Here is a 15,698-nt window from a genome sequence, read left to right as displayed (position 1 = left end):
TCAGATATTCCATACAGAAATACGGACTTGGATCTACAGCACGCACGCTGCATAAAAGTTAAGTCATGGCCACACGTGGTGGCCCACGCATGTAATCCCGGCACTTTGGGAGCCCGAGGTGGGCAGATCCCGAGGTCAAGAGATAGAGACCATACCGGCCAACATGGTGAAATCCTGTCTCTAAATAGAGTCTGGCAGTTTCTTATCAAGCTAAACACACACTTAAAAAATGACCCAGCAACGCTCCTCCTGGGTTTTAACCCTCAGAAAACTGAAATTTATGTTCACACAAAAATCTGCACCTAAAGAATGTTTATAGGCTGGGCGCGGCGGCTCAAGCCTGTAATCCCAGCACTTTGGGAGGCCGGGGCGGGTGGATCACAAGGTCAAGAGATCGAGACCAACCTGGTCAACATGGTGAAACCCCATCTCTACTAAAAATACAAAAAATTAGCTGGGCATGGTGGCGCATGCCTGTAATCCCAGCTACTCAGGAGGCTGAGGCAGGAGAATTGCCTGAACCCAGGAGGCGGAGGTTGCGGTGAGCCGAGATCGCGCCATTGCACTCCAGCCTGGGTAACAAGAGCGAAACTCCGTCTCAAAAACAAAAACAAACAAACAAACAAACGAATGTTTATAGCAGCTTTGCTATTAATCACCAAAAGGTGAAAAAAACCCAAATGTCCTTTACCCGTGAATGAAAAGCAAGCTGTGTTTCACTCATACAACGGACACTATCACAAGAGAAAGGGAGGAAGTGCTGATGATACACACGACAGCGTGGATGAACCAACCGCAAGTGTGTTTTGCTAAGAAGCCAGATCCCAAAGCCTGCTCGTATGTCTCTACTTATGTGATGCTCTGGAAGAGAAAAAAAACGCAAGGTCAGAGGACACATCAGTGGCTAAAGGGATGTCCAGTGAGGCGGGCTCGAGCCCCCAGGAGCAGCACGGGGAATGTTTTCGGTGGCGACTATCCTGTATCCTGCCGATGGCGGCACAATTCCATTCACCTAGAAATAGAAACTCACACGATGGCACTCCACAAAATAGGACTTAAAATGGTGGGCCAAAAACACTTACCACAAGCAGACCCCAAGGCTGTCAGCGTAACCTTAGCCGTGGGTGACATGCAGTTTGCTGGGAAGGCTGAGTGAGGAAACGGGCAGGGAAGTGCCCTGCTCCATCAGGGCTGGCCCTGCGGTGGTTATCTGGTAATATTATCCCCCCTTGGACTCCATCTGCTTTTCCCAGAAAGGCCTCGGCATCCGAGCAAGCCCTCATCTCATCAGCTCTGAGTCCTGGTCCAGCCTACGAGTCTCCCGTGACCCAGCCTCCCGGCTGTGACTACTCCAGCACACCGAGCTCGCCCCCCGGGGCCTCGGTGTCCTTCCTCCCTCCTCCTGCCCTGGTCCCAGCGCCCCGACAGGCGCCGTCCCCACAGCACCTGAGCCTCCGAACTCCCGTCTCCCTTCTCGGCTTTACTGTTAGCAGAGGCCCCACCAGGCAGGGCCTTTCCTATCTTGCTCACACCTGAGCACGAATGCCTCAACTGTGGCTGCACGTGACAGGGCATGGTAAATGCTGGTGGAATGAACGCTTACACCTGCCCGTCACCTTGCACGCGCTGGCCCCGGACCCTGCACACCCCAAAGCCTCACCCTGTACACACTGACATCCTTACCGTGCACAAGTGTGCTGGTGTCTGTATCTTGCACACGTACGCTGGCACGCTCACCATGCACATTAAGCCTCACCTTCCACACATGAACATTCTCACCTCACACACATATGTCAGCGTCCTCACCTCACACGCACACTGGCACCCTCACCTTGCACACGTATTTGATGAACTCCAGAGCAGGGTTATTGAGCAGCAAGTGGGAACCGGGGAGGACAGGAAACATCTCCGAGAGCTCGGTCGAGTTCCGAGAGCCCGTGACTTTCTTCTGTATCTTCTGAGTGATGGTGAAGAAGCTCTGAGTGAGTTCATTAGCGACGTAATCCTGAGAGAAGGTGATCATTCCTGGAAGCATAAGGATGCTGAGGGAGGGGTCTGGGACCTGCCTGGCACTGGGGATCTCCCGTCTGTCTGTCTGGACCACCCACGGCACACAGAGGGGCTAGGTCACTGGCACACAGCAGTGGCCTTGAGAAACAAAAGACTGCTCACCGGGAAGGGCTCCAGCTGCCCCCTCGGCCTCCTGGGAGAGCTGGCTGGCCCCCCGCCTCCTCACGGGGGTACTCCCTGGGACACTGCGCCTCAGCTCATCCTTCATGCAGTGGTACACGGCCACAATGTACGCTGTGGAGAGGTAACACACATCACCGGCCGAGTCAGGGTGCTGCAAACACCCCAGAATCTGAGGGGACCCCACAGCTGGTCAGAACGCCTGACAAGATGTGGCTAAAATGTCATTGTTCATGATTTTATTTGCGGCCTTTAGATGAGCTAAAAGTCAGTTATAACTGAGAAGTGGGACTGAGAAGGAGCACTTGCTGATACCCGAGTTCATTCTCAGAGAGAAAACTGTATAAATAATGCTGTGCACATTAACCCTCTCACTGGGTAGTGTGCAAAAAACAGCTCCCAATACAAGTGAAGGCTGGGTCCTGGTGTCAGCACGCTTCTCTAATAACTCCTCCCGGCCTGTCACCCAGAACTTAACTTTTCTTTTTTGAGAAGGAGATTTGCTCTTGTTGCCCGGGCTGGAGTGCAATGGCACAATCTCGGCTCACTGCAACCTCCGCCTCCTGGGTTCAAGCGATTTTCCTGCTTCAGCCTCGCGAATAGCTGGAATTACAGGCATGTACCACCATGCATGGCTAATTTTTGTATTTTCAGTAGAGACAGGGTTTCACCATGTTGGCCAGGCTGCTCTCAAACTCCCGACCTGAGGTGATCCACCTGCCTTGGCCTCCCAAAGTGCTGGGATTACAGGCATGAGCCACCGTGCCCAGCCAACCCAGAACTTTTCAAAAGAGTCTTAGGTCAGGAGTTCAAGACCGGCCTGACCAACAACATGGTGAAATCCCGTCTCTACTAAAAATACAAAATTAGCTGGCTGTGGTGGCACATGCCTGTAATCCCAGCTACTCAGGAGGCTGAGTCAGGAGAATCACTTGAACCTGGGAGGCAGAGGTTGCGGTGAGCTGAGATCGCACCATTGCACCCTAGCCTGGGCAACAAGAGTGAAACTCTGTCTCAAAAAAAGAAAGTTGCAGAAGAGAACTGAGAAAGTTAAATACTCAAGGACATGTAGACAAAAATATAATATCATCATCAACGAAGCCTCTGTGACTGTGTGCACGTATCACGACTTGCTGTTTTAACTCAGGGCTCTGAACTACAGTGCTTCCTTTATACACTTCATCTGCCCAGTAACGTGCACTGCTTGATTTGCAAACTAAACCTGCAGACCCAAACTGAGGCCTAAGAATCTCCCCACCAGAAAGCTAGGCCTCACAGACCAGCCAGGGGGCAGCTGACCCAGGGCTTTATCACCAGTTACTGAAGGTGCACACACGTGTTCCCCGGGAATGTATCTGGCTGAGTCACCAAATCGGAATGCAGGAGCAGAGCTAGGAAATCCCTCAACGACATGGCCAGGAGCAGCCGCTACCCATGGGGTTTCATGAGAGTAAGGCATGACGTGAGGACAGCCACCCCTCTCCGGGTCCTCCAATGGAACATGGCTTGGAGCGGGGAAGAGGAGGCACCTTGGCTCACAAAGTCCCAATTGCTGGACACGCTCCGCCTGACCTGATTTTCCCACTGTCTCCCTTCCTGCGATACCACAGCACAGGAGCCGCATCTACTGACCGTGAGTCCCCCAGTGGGGGCTGCACAGCGCTGGGCCTTGGGCTCACCTGAAACAATCATGAGAAAGTAGCTCTGGCAAGAGGCTGCTTGCGGCAAAAACTGCAAAATGTTCCAGTTGTTTTCCAGTAAATCCTCCACACCGGACTCCTCCGCATCTTCCTCCTCCTCCCCATCCTTTTCCTCCTCCTCCTCATCTTCCTGCTCATCCGCTGCTCCCCCTGCTTCCTGGGGGTCTTGCTGTAACACAGAGACAACGTGGCTGTGTTTGCACCACTGCGGCCTGCCGAGGGCCGGGATGCCGCAGGGAAGGCTCCTCCAACCTGGGTCCATCTGCCCCATTTGACCAGAGGCCTTCCCTGCAGTCGCTGCGCTTCCCGGAGCCTCCGTGAATCCTGCAGGGTGGCTCCCAGCACAGCACGCTTTGTGAGACGTGCCCGGTGCACAGAAACGCTCATTACCTGGGACTGCAAGCCTCATTCTGCTCTTTCAGGTTTCACTTGAAAATTAGTGAACTCCCACCCCGCAGGATGAAAAAAACAGCCAGAGATTCCTGGTGACGGTTCTTTCCCGAGTCCACCAATCTCCTGGATGGCACAACCCCATCACAGACCCAGCCTCACTGCGGGCAGCCCTCCCGCACCACCCGTGTTCGTGCCATGGCGCCGACCACATCTGTGTAGACACGGACACCCACTGCTACCTGCTGTGACCACATGCTGATCCTCTCCTCAGAGCTGTCTACACTGCCTGCATTTCTGCCCTCCCACTTTGTTCTGAACCCCTCCGATCAGGTCAACTCCAACCAGAATCGCTCCCATCCAGGTCCTGGGCAGCCTTGAGAAGCGCCCACCTCCTTACAGAAGGGCTTTCCCTCTGACGTCTGAGGGCCTGGCCCCCGTGGCTTCCTCTCAGCCCTCTGTGAGGACCCCTGTGGAGGACACAGGCCTCTCGCAACCCACACAGACACTCTCTGGCCACTCCTGCATCAGCTGACCACCCATGTCTCAACCTTGCAAACACCATAAGACCATGAGTCCCAGCCAGACGTAACTCCTTCCCCCACACTGCTCCTGACAGCCACCTCCATTCACCCACAGCCTGGCCCACACCTGGGCATTTGCCCACATCCAATCCGCTGGCCCCTCGGCCCCACCTCAAAGCCCACCTAGGCCCTTCTGATCAACCTCGGCTGCCCGGCGTCTCCTTGGGACAGGTATTAACTGGCTTTACCTGCCTGTGCCCTCAGATGGTGGCTTATCCACATAGGGGCCAAGACAGCTCCAACCTCACCCTCACAGAACCTCCCATCCCCATGAAAACCAAGGCCCTGACCTGCCATGGCCAAGTTGCCTGGACCTGCCAGCTCTCTTCCTGCATCTGGGAGCACCCCCACTTACCTGCGCTCAGCCTCCCTGGTGCCCGCCCACTGGAGGGACCTCAAGCTTGCACGATTCCGGTGCACTCCATCAGCTCCCTGCTTCCCTGTCACCACCTCACGGGCCTCTACCTCCCTCCTGCCCAGGGCAAGCCCTTGCCAGGGCCGATGCCGCACTCCGCACTGGCGTGCTTGTCTGCATATGGTCTCCTCGCTTGTTCACGAGGGCAAGACGCCGCTGCAGTGCCTGCTGCCACACAGCCAGGCCTGCCGGGGCCCTGAGCACTCAGCACTTGCTGTGGGAACGAACGTGGCCCCCAAAGCTGGCTTGGGTGCCACACCGCAGCTCTCTCACCAGTCCGCAGTGAATCCGAGATGAGACTTTTCCTTTGATTCCACCATAGTTGGATGGGTCCATCCAGAGAAGAAATTCCCAGCATCGAGAGAAAGAAATTGTCAAGGAATGGAAGATCTCCTTCGAATGGATGCTGCAGAGGAGCATTTAAGACAGGTTTCATTCCTGACATGAGATCCACCTTGCTATCTGTCTACTTACCCTCCACTTACTTAACACTGAATTTGAAAGTTCATTCAGATCAAATCATCCCTCAGGCTTCCTAGGGAAATGCGATAAACATAAAACTAAGGGACCCCGCCAGGCCCGCCAGCAGCCACAAAGGAAGCTGGGTGCCTCCTCTGCTCGGGACAGCCCCTGCCCCTGCTCTGCAGCCTCCAATGACCTGCAGCTGCAGGTCACCAACCGCAGAGCTTCCCACTGCCAAGCTCTTCTAAGCTGTCATTATCCTTGTCACTCCTCAGTTAAGCCTCCCTACAGCTGACCCATTCCTCTGCACATTACATCCATTTCAGAAAAGAACAAAAGTAACAGGCTGGGTGCAGTGGCTCACGCCTATAATCCCAGCACTTTGGGAGGCTGAGGTAGGAGGATCGCCTGAGCTCAGGAGTTTGAGATCAGCCTGGGCAACGTGGCAAAACCCTGTCTCTACAAAAAATACAAAAATTGGCTGGGCATGCTGGCATGCACTTCTAGTCCCATCTACTCAGTGGGCTGAGGTGGGCAGACAGCTTGAGCCCAGAGGCTGAGGCTGCAGTGAGCCATGACTGCACCACTGCACTCCAGCCTGGGTGACAGAGCAAGACCCCATCTCTTAAAAAACCAACAAACAAAAACAAAAAATGGAAGAATAAACAAAGGAAGGAAGGAAGGAAGAACATCCTAAGTAACAACTTTACAATGCAGCCGAGTCAGCCATGCCGGAGCTCCTGGGAGGCCTTGAGCTTCTCCCTAACTTTGCACTCCATTCTGTCGGGAAACAGAATGGCAGCTGGTTCCCAACATGAGCAACCCCGGGCTCCTCAGGCAGAGGGCACCCCTGGAGCTGCCCAGGCCAATGTGGAGGACAGGCACACCCTTCCCATCATCTCAGCCACGTTCTGAAACACACTTCCAGCACCAGCCAGCTCTGCCAGGCACACATCATGACCACTGACCATCAAAGCTCATCCTGTATAGACACAAGAGGCCACAGCGAGTCTGCAGGAGAACGGTGGTTTTGTGTTTCAAAATAATTCAGTTTCAAAATAATCAAAATAATTTGATTAGGAATAAGTCTTATAAACTCTACCTTCCTGTTACTCAGTCATAAGACCTATTATCAATTTACTATCAGCCTTTTCTGCAGTGCCCCCAGATGCTGTCCTGAAACCATGTGAAGACCAGACCCTTGCACTCTCTGCCTCCTCGAGCGACTCCTCTCTGTGCTCAGAAAGGGCTGCATTCACGCCCAGGGTAAGTGCACCTGGGAGGGGAGCTTCCTACTGTCCATCGAACAAAAGGAGCCGGTGGAGACTTCTCTGCTGCCTTGTCTCCTATGTAGATTAAATCGTGCTGAGTGTGTGAGTAATACAGCAAGGCCCAGGAGGAGCCTCAGGAGCACAGCGTGGAAGGCAGGAAGTCCAACCACAACACGAGGCTCTGACAGCTGAGAGCTGTGCGCATCTGAGCACCCTGGAACCACACTACTCCCAGTTGCCAACACTGATGTCTATGAAGGATTTGTATGTGCACACTTACGGGGTGCATATATTCAAGGTGCCTTGAATCTGTGTCTCCCATGGGAGGAAAAAAAAAAGGGCACTCTGTGGAACCTTCTTAGCAAAGGCAGGCCACTTCCTGAACGTCCTAAACTCAAGCCCCACACCTGCCTGGCCTCTGAGCTGCTCAGCATGCAGGTGGTGGCAGCCCCCTCTGCATGCTGCTGTCAATCCACCATGGTGCTTCTAAGGACCTCCCGGTCCACCCAGGGGACCGCCGGCACCGCAGGGGTCATTTGTAGCATCCCCTCTCCAAGCCACAGGACCCGCCAGCCACACCTGCTGGTGACGTACTCCACGTAGGCAACGGCGTCTTCGACACGGCGCTTCTTTGTACAGAGGATGATACGGTTGAAGTTGGCGTAGATGACTGATGACCCCAGGCGCTTGAACTCAGCGATGAGCCTGTGGAGCAAGTGCAGAGTCTGTGGTGGAGACGCCACAGCCACGCAGAGCCGGAGGGCACTCAGAAAACCCCTGAGGGAAGAGACCTCAGGGTCCTGAGGCGGAAAAGCCTCCAAGATACACTAGAGCCCAGAAGCAATGAAGAGCGATGATTTCTGCATGGCAAAAATCCACCACAAACAAAGGTAAGATAACCAAAAACTGAGGAAAAAATTAACAAATTCTTTTTTTTTTTTTTTGAGACAGAGTTTCGCTCTTGTTGCCCAGGCTGGAGTGCAATGGCGCGATCTCGGCTCACTGCAACCTCCGCCTCCTGGGTTCAGGCAATTCTCCTGCCTCAGCCTCCTGAGTAGCTGGGATTACAGGCACGCGCCACCATGCCCAGTGAATTTTTGTATTTTTAGTAGAGACGGGGTTTCACCATGTTGACTAGGATGGTCTCGATCTCTCGACCTCGTGATCCACCCGCCTCAGCCTCCCAAAGTGCTGGGATTACAGGCTTGAGCCACCACGCCCGGCCCTAACAAATTCTTATCACAGAAGAACGGCAACTTTTTGTATGGAGACAACTCATTCAATGTTCAGTAAGAGAAAAACCAACAAAACTACAGAGAAATAGACAAAGAATTAGAAGAGAAAATTCGACTTCATTCATTGTAAGGATCCTGAGTTAAGACCACACCAAGAAGCACTCTCATCCTAGCAGCTGGGCAACAATCCCCAGTCGCACTGGGGAGCATGAGCCCCTGTGGGACCGCTTAGGTGATGTCCGTCAAATCAGCATTCATCCCGGTTATAAACCTGCCAGGCCGGCGACTGGGCTACTCCACAGAAACCAGCCTGCCGATCTACCTGCGCCAGCCCACGCACGAAGCCTCTCGCTGATTTGCTATTTGTAACGACAGCACAAGGCTGGAAAGAGGCTAGATGTTCTTTCACACGGCACAGAGCTCCAATTTTCACTCCAACAAGCGAGGCCCACAGCCATGAGCCGCAGCACGACTCGGGCGGAAACGGGGCAGGAGCGAGGTGTCGCCCGGCATTCTCTGCAGGATGACAGGCAACGCTGCAGCAGCAGCTGTGTTTTGTTTCCCTGGGATCCTCTGGATTGCTATGCTCCACAAATCCAGAAACAGACTGCTTATCCCAGAGGCACTGGCTGGCCCCGCCTCTGGCTTTGGGGACTGAGAGACCGGCCCAGCTGAGGACGCGGTGGGCAGCCCAGGGGTGAGGCGCACTCACTGCAGGAAGAGCTTCTTCATCATGCTGTGGAGCGTGCGGTGCAGGGCGGGGTCGTGCAGCAGAGAGGACGGAGACCGCAGCCAGCGGTAGAAGTGCATCACCTGGTTGTCTGCGTAGATGTTGTGGTACTGGGTGATCTCCTTCACCCAGCCCACCACCATGCTCTTCAGGATTCTGGAAGAGAAGTGCAGGACCCTCTCATGCCCTCAGCCCTCCCACGGCGCTGCCACACTGGACGCTCTGTCACGGGGAGAGGTTTTCCCTGCACAGCTGGGTCCAAATCTGTCATGGTCTCCTCCCCTTCTCACTGTCCCCACCTTAAGTCACTGTCCCTTACCCTCACGCCTAATGTGTTTCTTTCCATGTCATTCCTTAAACTAGCTCAGGCTTCACCACATCCCTCAACATAACCCAAACTCTGTGCTCTGAAGCAGGACAGATGGACTGGCAAGACGGGCCTGGCCCTCTGAGGGCGGCACAGCACGCAGCAGCAGGTGTGTGACAGGGCAGAGCCACTGCCTGGACATCAGAACACCACACTAGGCCGGGCGTGGTGGCTCACACCTGTAATCCAGCACTTTGAGAGGCCAAGGCGGGCAGATCACCTCAGGTCAGGAGTTCCAGACCAGCCTAGTCAACATGGTGAAACCCCATTTCTACTAAAAATACGAAAAATTACCTGGGCTGGCACGTGTCTGTCATCCCAGCTACTTTACTTGGAAGGTTAGAGCAGAATCGCTTGAACCTGGGAGGCAGAGGCTGCAGTGCACCGAGATCGTGCCACTGCACTCCAGCCTTGGGGACAGAGTGAGACTCCGTCTCAAAAAAAAAAAAAGAACACCATGTCCACGTCATATCCACGTGGCTCCAACCGGTGGTCAGAGACAAGAATTTGGAGGCTCCCTCCTGCCTAGCAGGCTGGGCTCCCTGCCTTCCCACCACTTCCTTTAAAAGGACCATTCAGGTGCTTGCACATGAACTGAACGTGCCCACATCCCATTCCCTCACTCGGCTAGTGCCCTGGGCACTCTCCCTGACTGACTCTTCAGTTCTGCCTCGCGTGACCCAGGGACGGAGGGTGGCCTCCCCACTCGCAGTGCCCTCCCTGTGCAGAAGCTGTAAGCAACACATCCTTGCATCTGTTCCCTACTGAGGTGATTACTGATTTGGTGTCTTCTGCTGAGGAAGCAGGGGCCGTTCTGGGTCTTCCCTACAACACTAGGGGGAACACAAGGCTGGGCCCTGCACCAGAGCAATGGTCAGGCAGATGGGACCTGGACACACCTCACACAAAAGCCACAAGGGTGTGTGCCAGTGTAAACAAGTTTCCTGTGGCGGGGGCCCCGGTCACAGGTAAGACAACTGGGCACTAGGCAGTGCCCTGTACACACCCTCTCTGACCCCCTTCACTTCCCCTTAGGGCAGAGATGCCAACTGCTCTGGTAGTGAAACCCCAATTTAGCTAAAGGGTCCCAAAACTGCACATCACCCTACTGAAGAAGTGGGAACTTCAATGGGGTCAACAACAGAATGTCACAATGGAACCTACACAGGTTGAAGTCCCATTCCTAAAACTCCCTTTCATCACAAACTCTTCCAACAATTCCGCAAAGCCCACGTTTCTCAAAGCGGCAGTTCCTGCCACCTGCTGTCGGGCTCCCTCCGCCTCTCAGACCTGGGCTGCCTGTCTTTCTGCCAAGACCCTGCTCCGGGCCCCCGACTACCTCCTTGCCTCTTCCCACCGGCCCTCTCCCTGCCTCACTTCCCAGCTCGGACACGTTCCCTCTCCCCTTTTGTGTGGAGTCATTAAAACTATGGCTAAGGACAGGATCTGGAATCACAAAGACTTGTTTTTGAGCACAAACCCTTCCATTAATTTGTGGTATGACCAAAACCACGAAGGCAGCCCCTCTGACCTCAGTTTCCTCATCTGAAAACGGACAATAACCGCTGCCCGTCCCAGGGCTGCTGTGGGACTGAGGCCATGAAGCGCTTGGGCCACCTCTGCCGCAAAGCAAGTGTGCCCCGGCATGAAACACCACGGGCGAGCAGGGCGAGAAGCTGCCCGCAACCCCTCCACGGCAGATGGCTCCTGACACCTCAGGGCCAATGCCTCGTGCGTCACACTCGGCATGGCTAGCGGGAGATTCCCATGATGCACTTTGTTTACTTCGAGAAGCAGCCCCGGTTAGAAAGGCTCTTTGTGTGAAGCACCGCCCACCACAAGGAGGTCAGAGGCAGCACCTGGCACAGTTGCCGGGGACCAGGCTGGACCCACATGTAAAGACAACAGACTTAAGAGGGGAAACTCGGCCGGGCGCGGTGGCTCATGCCTGTAATCCTAGCAGTTTGGGAGGCCGAGGTGGATGGATCACCTGAGGTCAGGAGTTCAAGACCAGCCTGGCCATCATGGTGAAACCCCATCTTTAAAAAATAAAAAATAAAAAAAAAATTGCCGGGCACGGTGGCTCAAGCCTGTAATCCCAGCACTTTGGGAGGCCGAGGCGGGTGGATCACGAGGTCAAGAGATCGAGACCATCCTGGTCAATGTGGTGAAACCCCGTCTCCACTAAAAATACAAAAAAAAAAATTAGCTGGGCGTGGTGGCGCGTGCCTGTAATCCCAGCTACTTGGGAGGCTGAGGCAGGAGAATTGCCTGAACCCAGGAGGCGGAGGTTGCGGTGAGCCGAGATCGCGCCATTGCACTCCAGCCTGGGAAACGAGCGAAACTCTGTCTCAAAAAAAAAAAAAATAATAATAATAAAAAATAGATAGATAAATAAATTTTAAAAAAAGAGGGGAAACTCGCCACGGCGGTTTCTGGCTCTGCCATCAAGATTACAGGAAGCCCAAGGAACACTGTCTTAGACCTCAGCTTTCCAAATTAAGGGCAGAGGATAAGGCCTGTCTACGAGCAGCACTCCTTCCAGGAGAGGGCGGCACCTGAAGGTGTTAGAGCACAGAGCTGCCTCGTCGTAGCTGGCCGGGGCACTGGCGGCCTGACCGCCCGTGATCATGTCCTCCAGGGAGGCCTGCTGGATCACGTCGAAGCTGATGCCCATGCTGTCGGCCCCCTCCATGTCATTGACGTGGTGAGATTGGAGGATGGTGTTGACGGCCAGGTTCTGAAGGTCCAGCTCCATACACACTGCAGAGGAGACGTCATGCTCAGCCAGCATCCTGCCAGCTCAAGCACCACCAGTCCCCCAGGCCTGACCCCTGCCACCACCACCTCCGGAACCAGGATCAGACCTGCCTACACCCATCCTCACATCTGCCAGGCTATTCAGATTCCTGACACAGGAGGCCCCACCTGGCCCTTGACCCCAGGACACTCCTGCAGCCTCAGCTCTGACCTGCGAGGTCGAGCTCTGAGCCCATCCTTGGGCGCTCTCGCCTTAAGATTCTTGTCACAGAATGGCAGAAACACCAGTCAGGTTTTTTGGGCCACGTCCTCCCGCCCACTTGCCTGTGGAGTAACAGCCTGAACTGTTGATCTCGACTGTGGCTTGGTCATCAAACTCCATGACAAGGCGGTTGTCATCAGCCTCCTTTCCACCCAGGTCAGGGCGGGCCGTAGGGGACAGCCAGAGCAGGTGGTTGTGGCGCTGGAGGTGGCGGGCAAAGAAGAGGTCGGAGCCGAAGGTGGAGATGTCCTCTGGCAGGTTCCCGATGGGAATGTGAAAGTACCTGAGGCGGGCGCAGGTCAGCGCCGGGAAACATCACCATGTCACAGAGACCACCGAGGCGGCCCTGCCTGGGACACTTGCCCGTGACGGCAGTGCTGCGCTCACCTGCTCATTTCGAAGGCCTGCGACAGGCAGGTGTCCAGGTTTAGGTAGTGCCGGATCATGCGCCGGGCTCCATGCCGCTGCCAGTCCAGAACCCCATAGTTGATCTTGTCAGCCACACAGATAGGCACCAGCGGGAATTCCTCCAAGACGGGAATCTCCCTGGCTAGCCTCTTCAGCTCCCAGCTGGACTGAACAGCAACAAGCGTGGGCCCCCGGCGCTCCTCCTGGGTGAGGGCAAAATGCAAGAAAAGACCTGGATGGACCCAGCCTCAAAGGAGAGGGGGCTCACACAGCAGGACCCCAACCACCCTCACCTTGTAGGCAAGCAGGAAGCGCTGGATGGCTCTGCAGATGGTCTTCAGGTCAGTTTCTGCCCGAACTTCAAAGGTATGTTTTGGGGGTGGCAGGAGCTCAGGGCCCACCTTCTCCAGGAGGAGGCCATGCTCCGCTGAGTACAGGGCACCAAGGCTGGGCATCTGGTTGCTGCGCACCTAGACAAATGCAGGCCGTGTTGGCCTCGCCCTGTACGGGAGGAAGCGGGGGAAGCCCTGGGGCAGACTCCGCCTCTTCCACTGCATTGCCAATTCAATCGACAGGCACTCATGGGCAAAGATGTCCTCCTTCCCCAGACCCTGCCCCAACCAACGTGCTGCCATGGAGGGCCCAGGGACTCACAGTGTCCAGCACAAACACGGATGCCCTGTGCTGTGAGGGGATGAAGATCCCAAAGAGTGCTTTGTGGCCCTGCATGTGGTGGTACAGGTAGACATGGCGGATACTCCCTGCAGAAGGAAGCAAGACCGTTACCCCACAAGTGTGAGAGGCAGGCACATGGTAGGTGGCTGGTGCAGGTCATACCTGGTTCCAGGTAGCTGAACTGGGCCAGAGAGCGCATCTCCAGGTGCTCAAGAGCAAAGGTCTCTGCTTCCCAGCCCGAAAGGTGCCTCACCAGCTGTTTATTGACCACACACACACAGCCCAGGTGCACCAGGGCCCGGAAAAGTAACGGAACCTGGAGAGGCAGGCAGACAAGCCAGCGAGGGCTGGATGGGGGCTCCAGCTGCAAACCTGATTTATGCCTAGGATGTGGCTGTGCCCTCGCGCTGCCCGGCCCACTGCCTACAAGCCACCTTTGGCAGAGACGCTGCTGTCATGCACCTCACCCGTGGGCCCAAGTCCACGATCGCTGCTGTTCTCCAGCCCACACCCTGGGCAGGTTTCTTTCCTCTATTCCACCCCAGTGGAGCCTCCCCCAGTCCAGCTGAGGGTGGCTGGGAGTCACCTGAGTCTCGTACACGCCCTCGATGTCTGGCGCTGACAGCTCAGTGTTGATCTCGTTGATGTGATCCTGGTACATGTCCTCCGGCACTGAATACTCATAAAGATTGTAGACCACATTGGAGCGAGGAAGGACCCGATTTACCTGGCGAGAAGACAGCGAGGATCTCGTCAAAGGGTGCAGGTGGTAATGTCTGTGGTGCACACACATGCACACGCTGTTCGGAGGCCTAGGACTTCCAGAGCCCCTAACGATGGGGTCCACCCAGCACGCCACAGTCCACTTCTCCCAGTGATTACAACTAAAAACTCTGGAAGTAATTTTTTTGTCATTTATGTTTTACAGACAGGGTCTCACTCTGCTGCCCAGGCTGGAGTGCAGCAGTGTGATCACAGCTCAGCGCAGGCTCCAACTCCTGGGCTCCGGCGGCCCTCCAGCAGCTGCCTCCTGAGTAGCTGGGACAACAGGAATGCACCACCACACGTGGCTAACTTTTTCGTTGTTTTTTTTTTTTTTTTATAGAAAGGAGGTCTTGCTATGTGGCCCAGGCTGGTCTCAAACTCCTGGGCTCAAATGATCCCCCAGCCTCAGCCTCCCAAATTGCTGGAACTGAAGATGTGAGCCATCATGCCTGGTCTCTGGGCGTGCTTTTGAAAAGCAACCTGCAGTCTACGAGAGCAGATAAGAACTCTCAGAATATGGCAGTCACCACTGGTCTGGGGAGGTTCCCAGTTCATCTTCCTTCATTCTCTCATGGGTTTAATCTGAGGGTATAGGTGGCAAAAACTGAGATAAACCACATTTTCCTAGTCAGAGGAATGAAAAAGGAACCCCTGGGATGTGTATGGAGGGCTGGGATTCTCCCAGAGAGGAGAGCTGGAGAGGGGCACCCTAGCTTCATGGGTGAATCAGCGCAAGTCCCAGGCTCACTATAAGCTGCACCTGTACAGATGACCCAAAACAGTGCAGCAGAGGCTCTGGAGGCTGAGCTGACGTTGGAGGCTTTGCACAAAAGCAGCAAGGCAGAGTTTGGGCACTGGAATTAACCATGTTAGTTGCTGCTAAAACAAACAAACAAAAAATCAACACTCTCTAAAGGATTTTTTAAAAAATCCAAGTCTCAAATATGTAAAACGTCCAGGTTGCAATAAAGCATTTCTTGGCATAACAACCACCAGGAAAATCTGAATAATCCTCAAGGGAGAAGAGAACCAGTAGGGTTAGATTTTTCCAGTAATACGAAATTAGACCGACACAAAAATCAAAGAAGTGAAAAACCATACATGTTATGGTAAATATGAACTGGAACAACCAGCGTAATTACATATTTTAAATGTATCTTTTTCTTTCCTGGCTATCTACTGAAGGAATCTAGATGAAATGATACCCTTTCTGCTCCAATCTTGCTTTCTCAACATAATCTCCCAACAAGGCCCAGGCTCTTTAGAGGAACAGCTAATTCCATGTCTGGAAGTTCAAGATAAGTCTGGCATCTCTTAGTGGCCAGACAGCAAGGAAGTGTTCAAAGACCAAGAGGGCATGTCAAAAGGACTCAGGTGCCAGCTTGAAGGGATCCTGCCAGCCCAATTTGGGATTAATCTCAGCCTCAAAAAGATATTGACCACCAAAGAGTCTACTGTCTGGTGCCATTAATAGGAACTTCCAG

The 15,698-nt window shown here is 54.3% G+C and overlaps 1 protein-coding gene across 1 annotated transcript in view; it reads right to left on the bottom strand.

The window, feature by feature from the left end:
* POLE (DNA polymerase epsilon, catalytic subunit) overlaps positions 1-15,698 on the bottom strand; it is a 56,043-nt gene that overhangs the window by 6,289 nt on the left and 34,056 nt on the right. Inside the window, exons 33-45 of the mRNA XM_039471600.2 lie at positions 14,036-14,176; positions 13,612-13,765; positions 13,429-13,535; positions 13,068-13,244; positions 12,754-12,977; positions 12,429-12,649; positions 11,903-12,107; positions 8,960-9,133; positions 7,592-7,717; positions 5,553-5,685; positions 3,870-4,059; positions 2,173-2,304; positions 1,832-2,025 (exon numbers count right to left, since the gene is read on the bottom strand). Coding sequence (XP_039327534.2) covers positions 1,832-2,025; positions 2,173-2,304; positions 3,870-4,059; positions 5,553-5,685; positions 7,592-7,717; positions 8,960-9,133; positions 11,903-12,107; positions 12,429-12,649; positions 12,754-12,977; positions 13,068-13,244; positions 13,429-13,535; positions 13,612-13,765; positions 14,036-14,176 — 2,178 coding nt within the window. The remainder of the gene's footprint in view (positions 1-1,831; positions 2,026-2,172; positions 2,305-3,869; positions 4,060-5,552; positions 5,686-7,591; positions 7,718-8,959; positions 9,134-11,902; positions 12,108-12,428; positions 12,650-12,753; positions 12,978-13,067; positions 13,245-13,428; positions 13,536-13,611; positions 13,766-14,035; positions 14,177-15,698) is intronic.

Source organism: Saimiri boliviensis, chromosome 7, assembly GCF_048565385.1.
Source record: "Saimiri boliviensis isolate mSaiBol1 chromosome 7, mSaiBol1.pri, whole genome shotgun sequence".
Taxonomy (NCBI): domain Eukaryota; kingdom Metazoa; phylum Chordata; class Mammalia; order Primates; family Cebidae; genus Saimiri; species Saimiri boliviensis.
The sequence above is the reverse complement of the archived record's forward strand: the minus strand, read 5'-3'. Positions and strand labels throughout refer to the sequence as shown.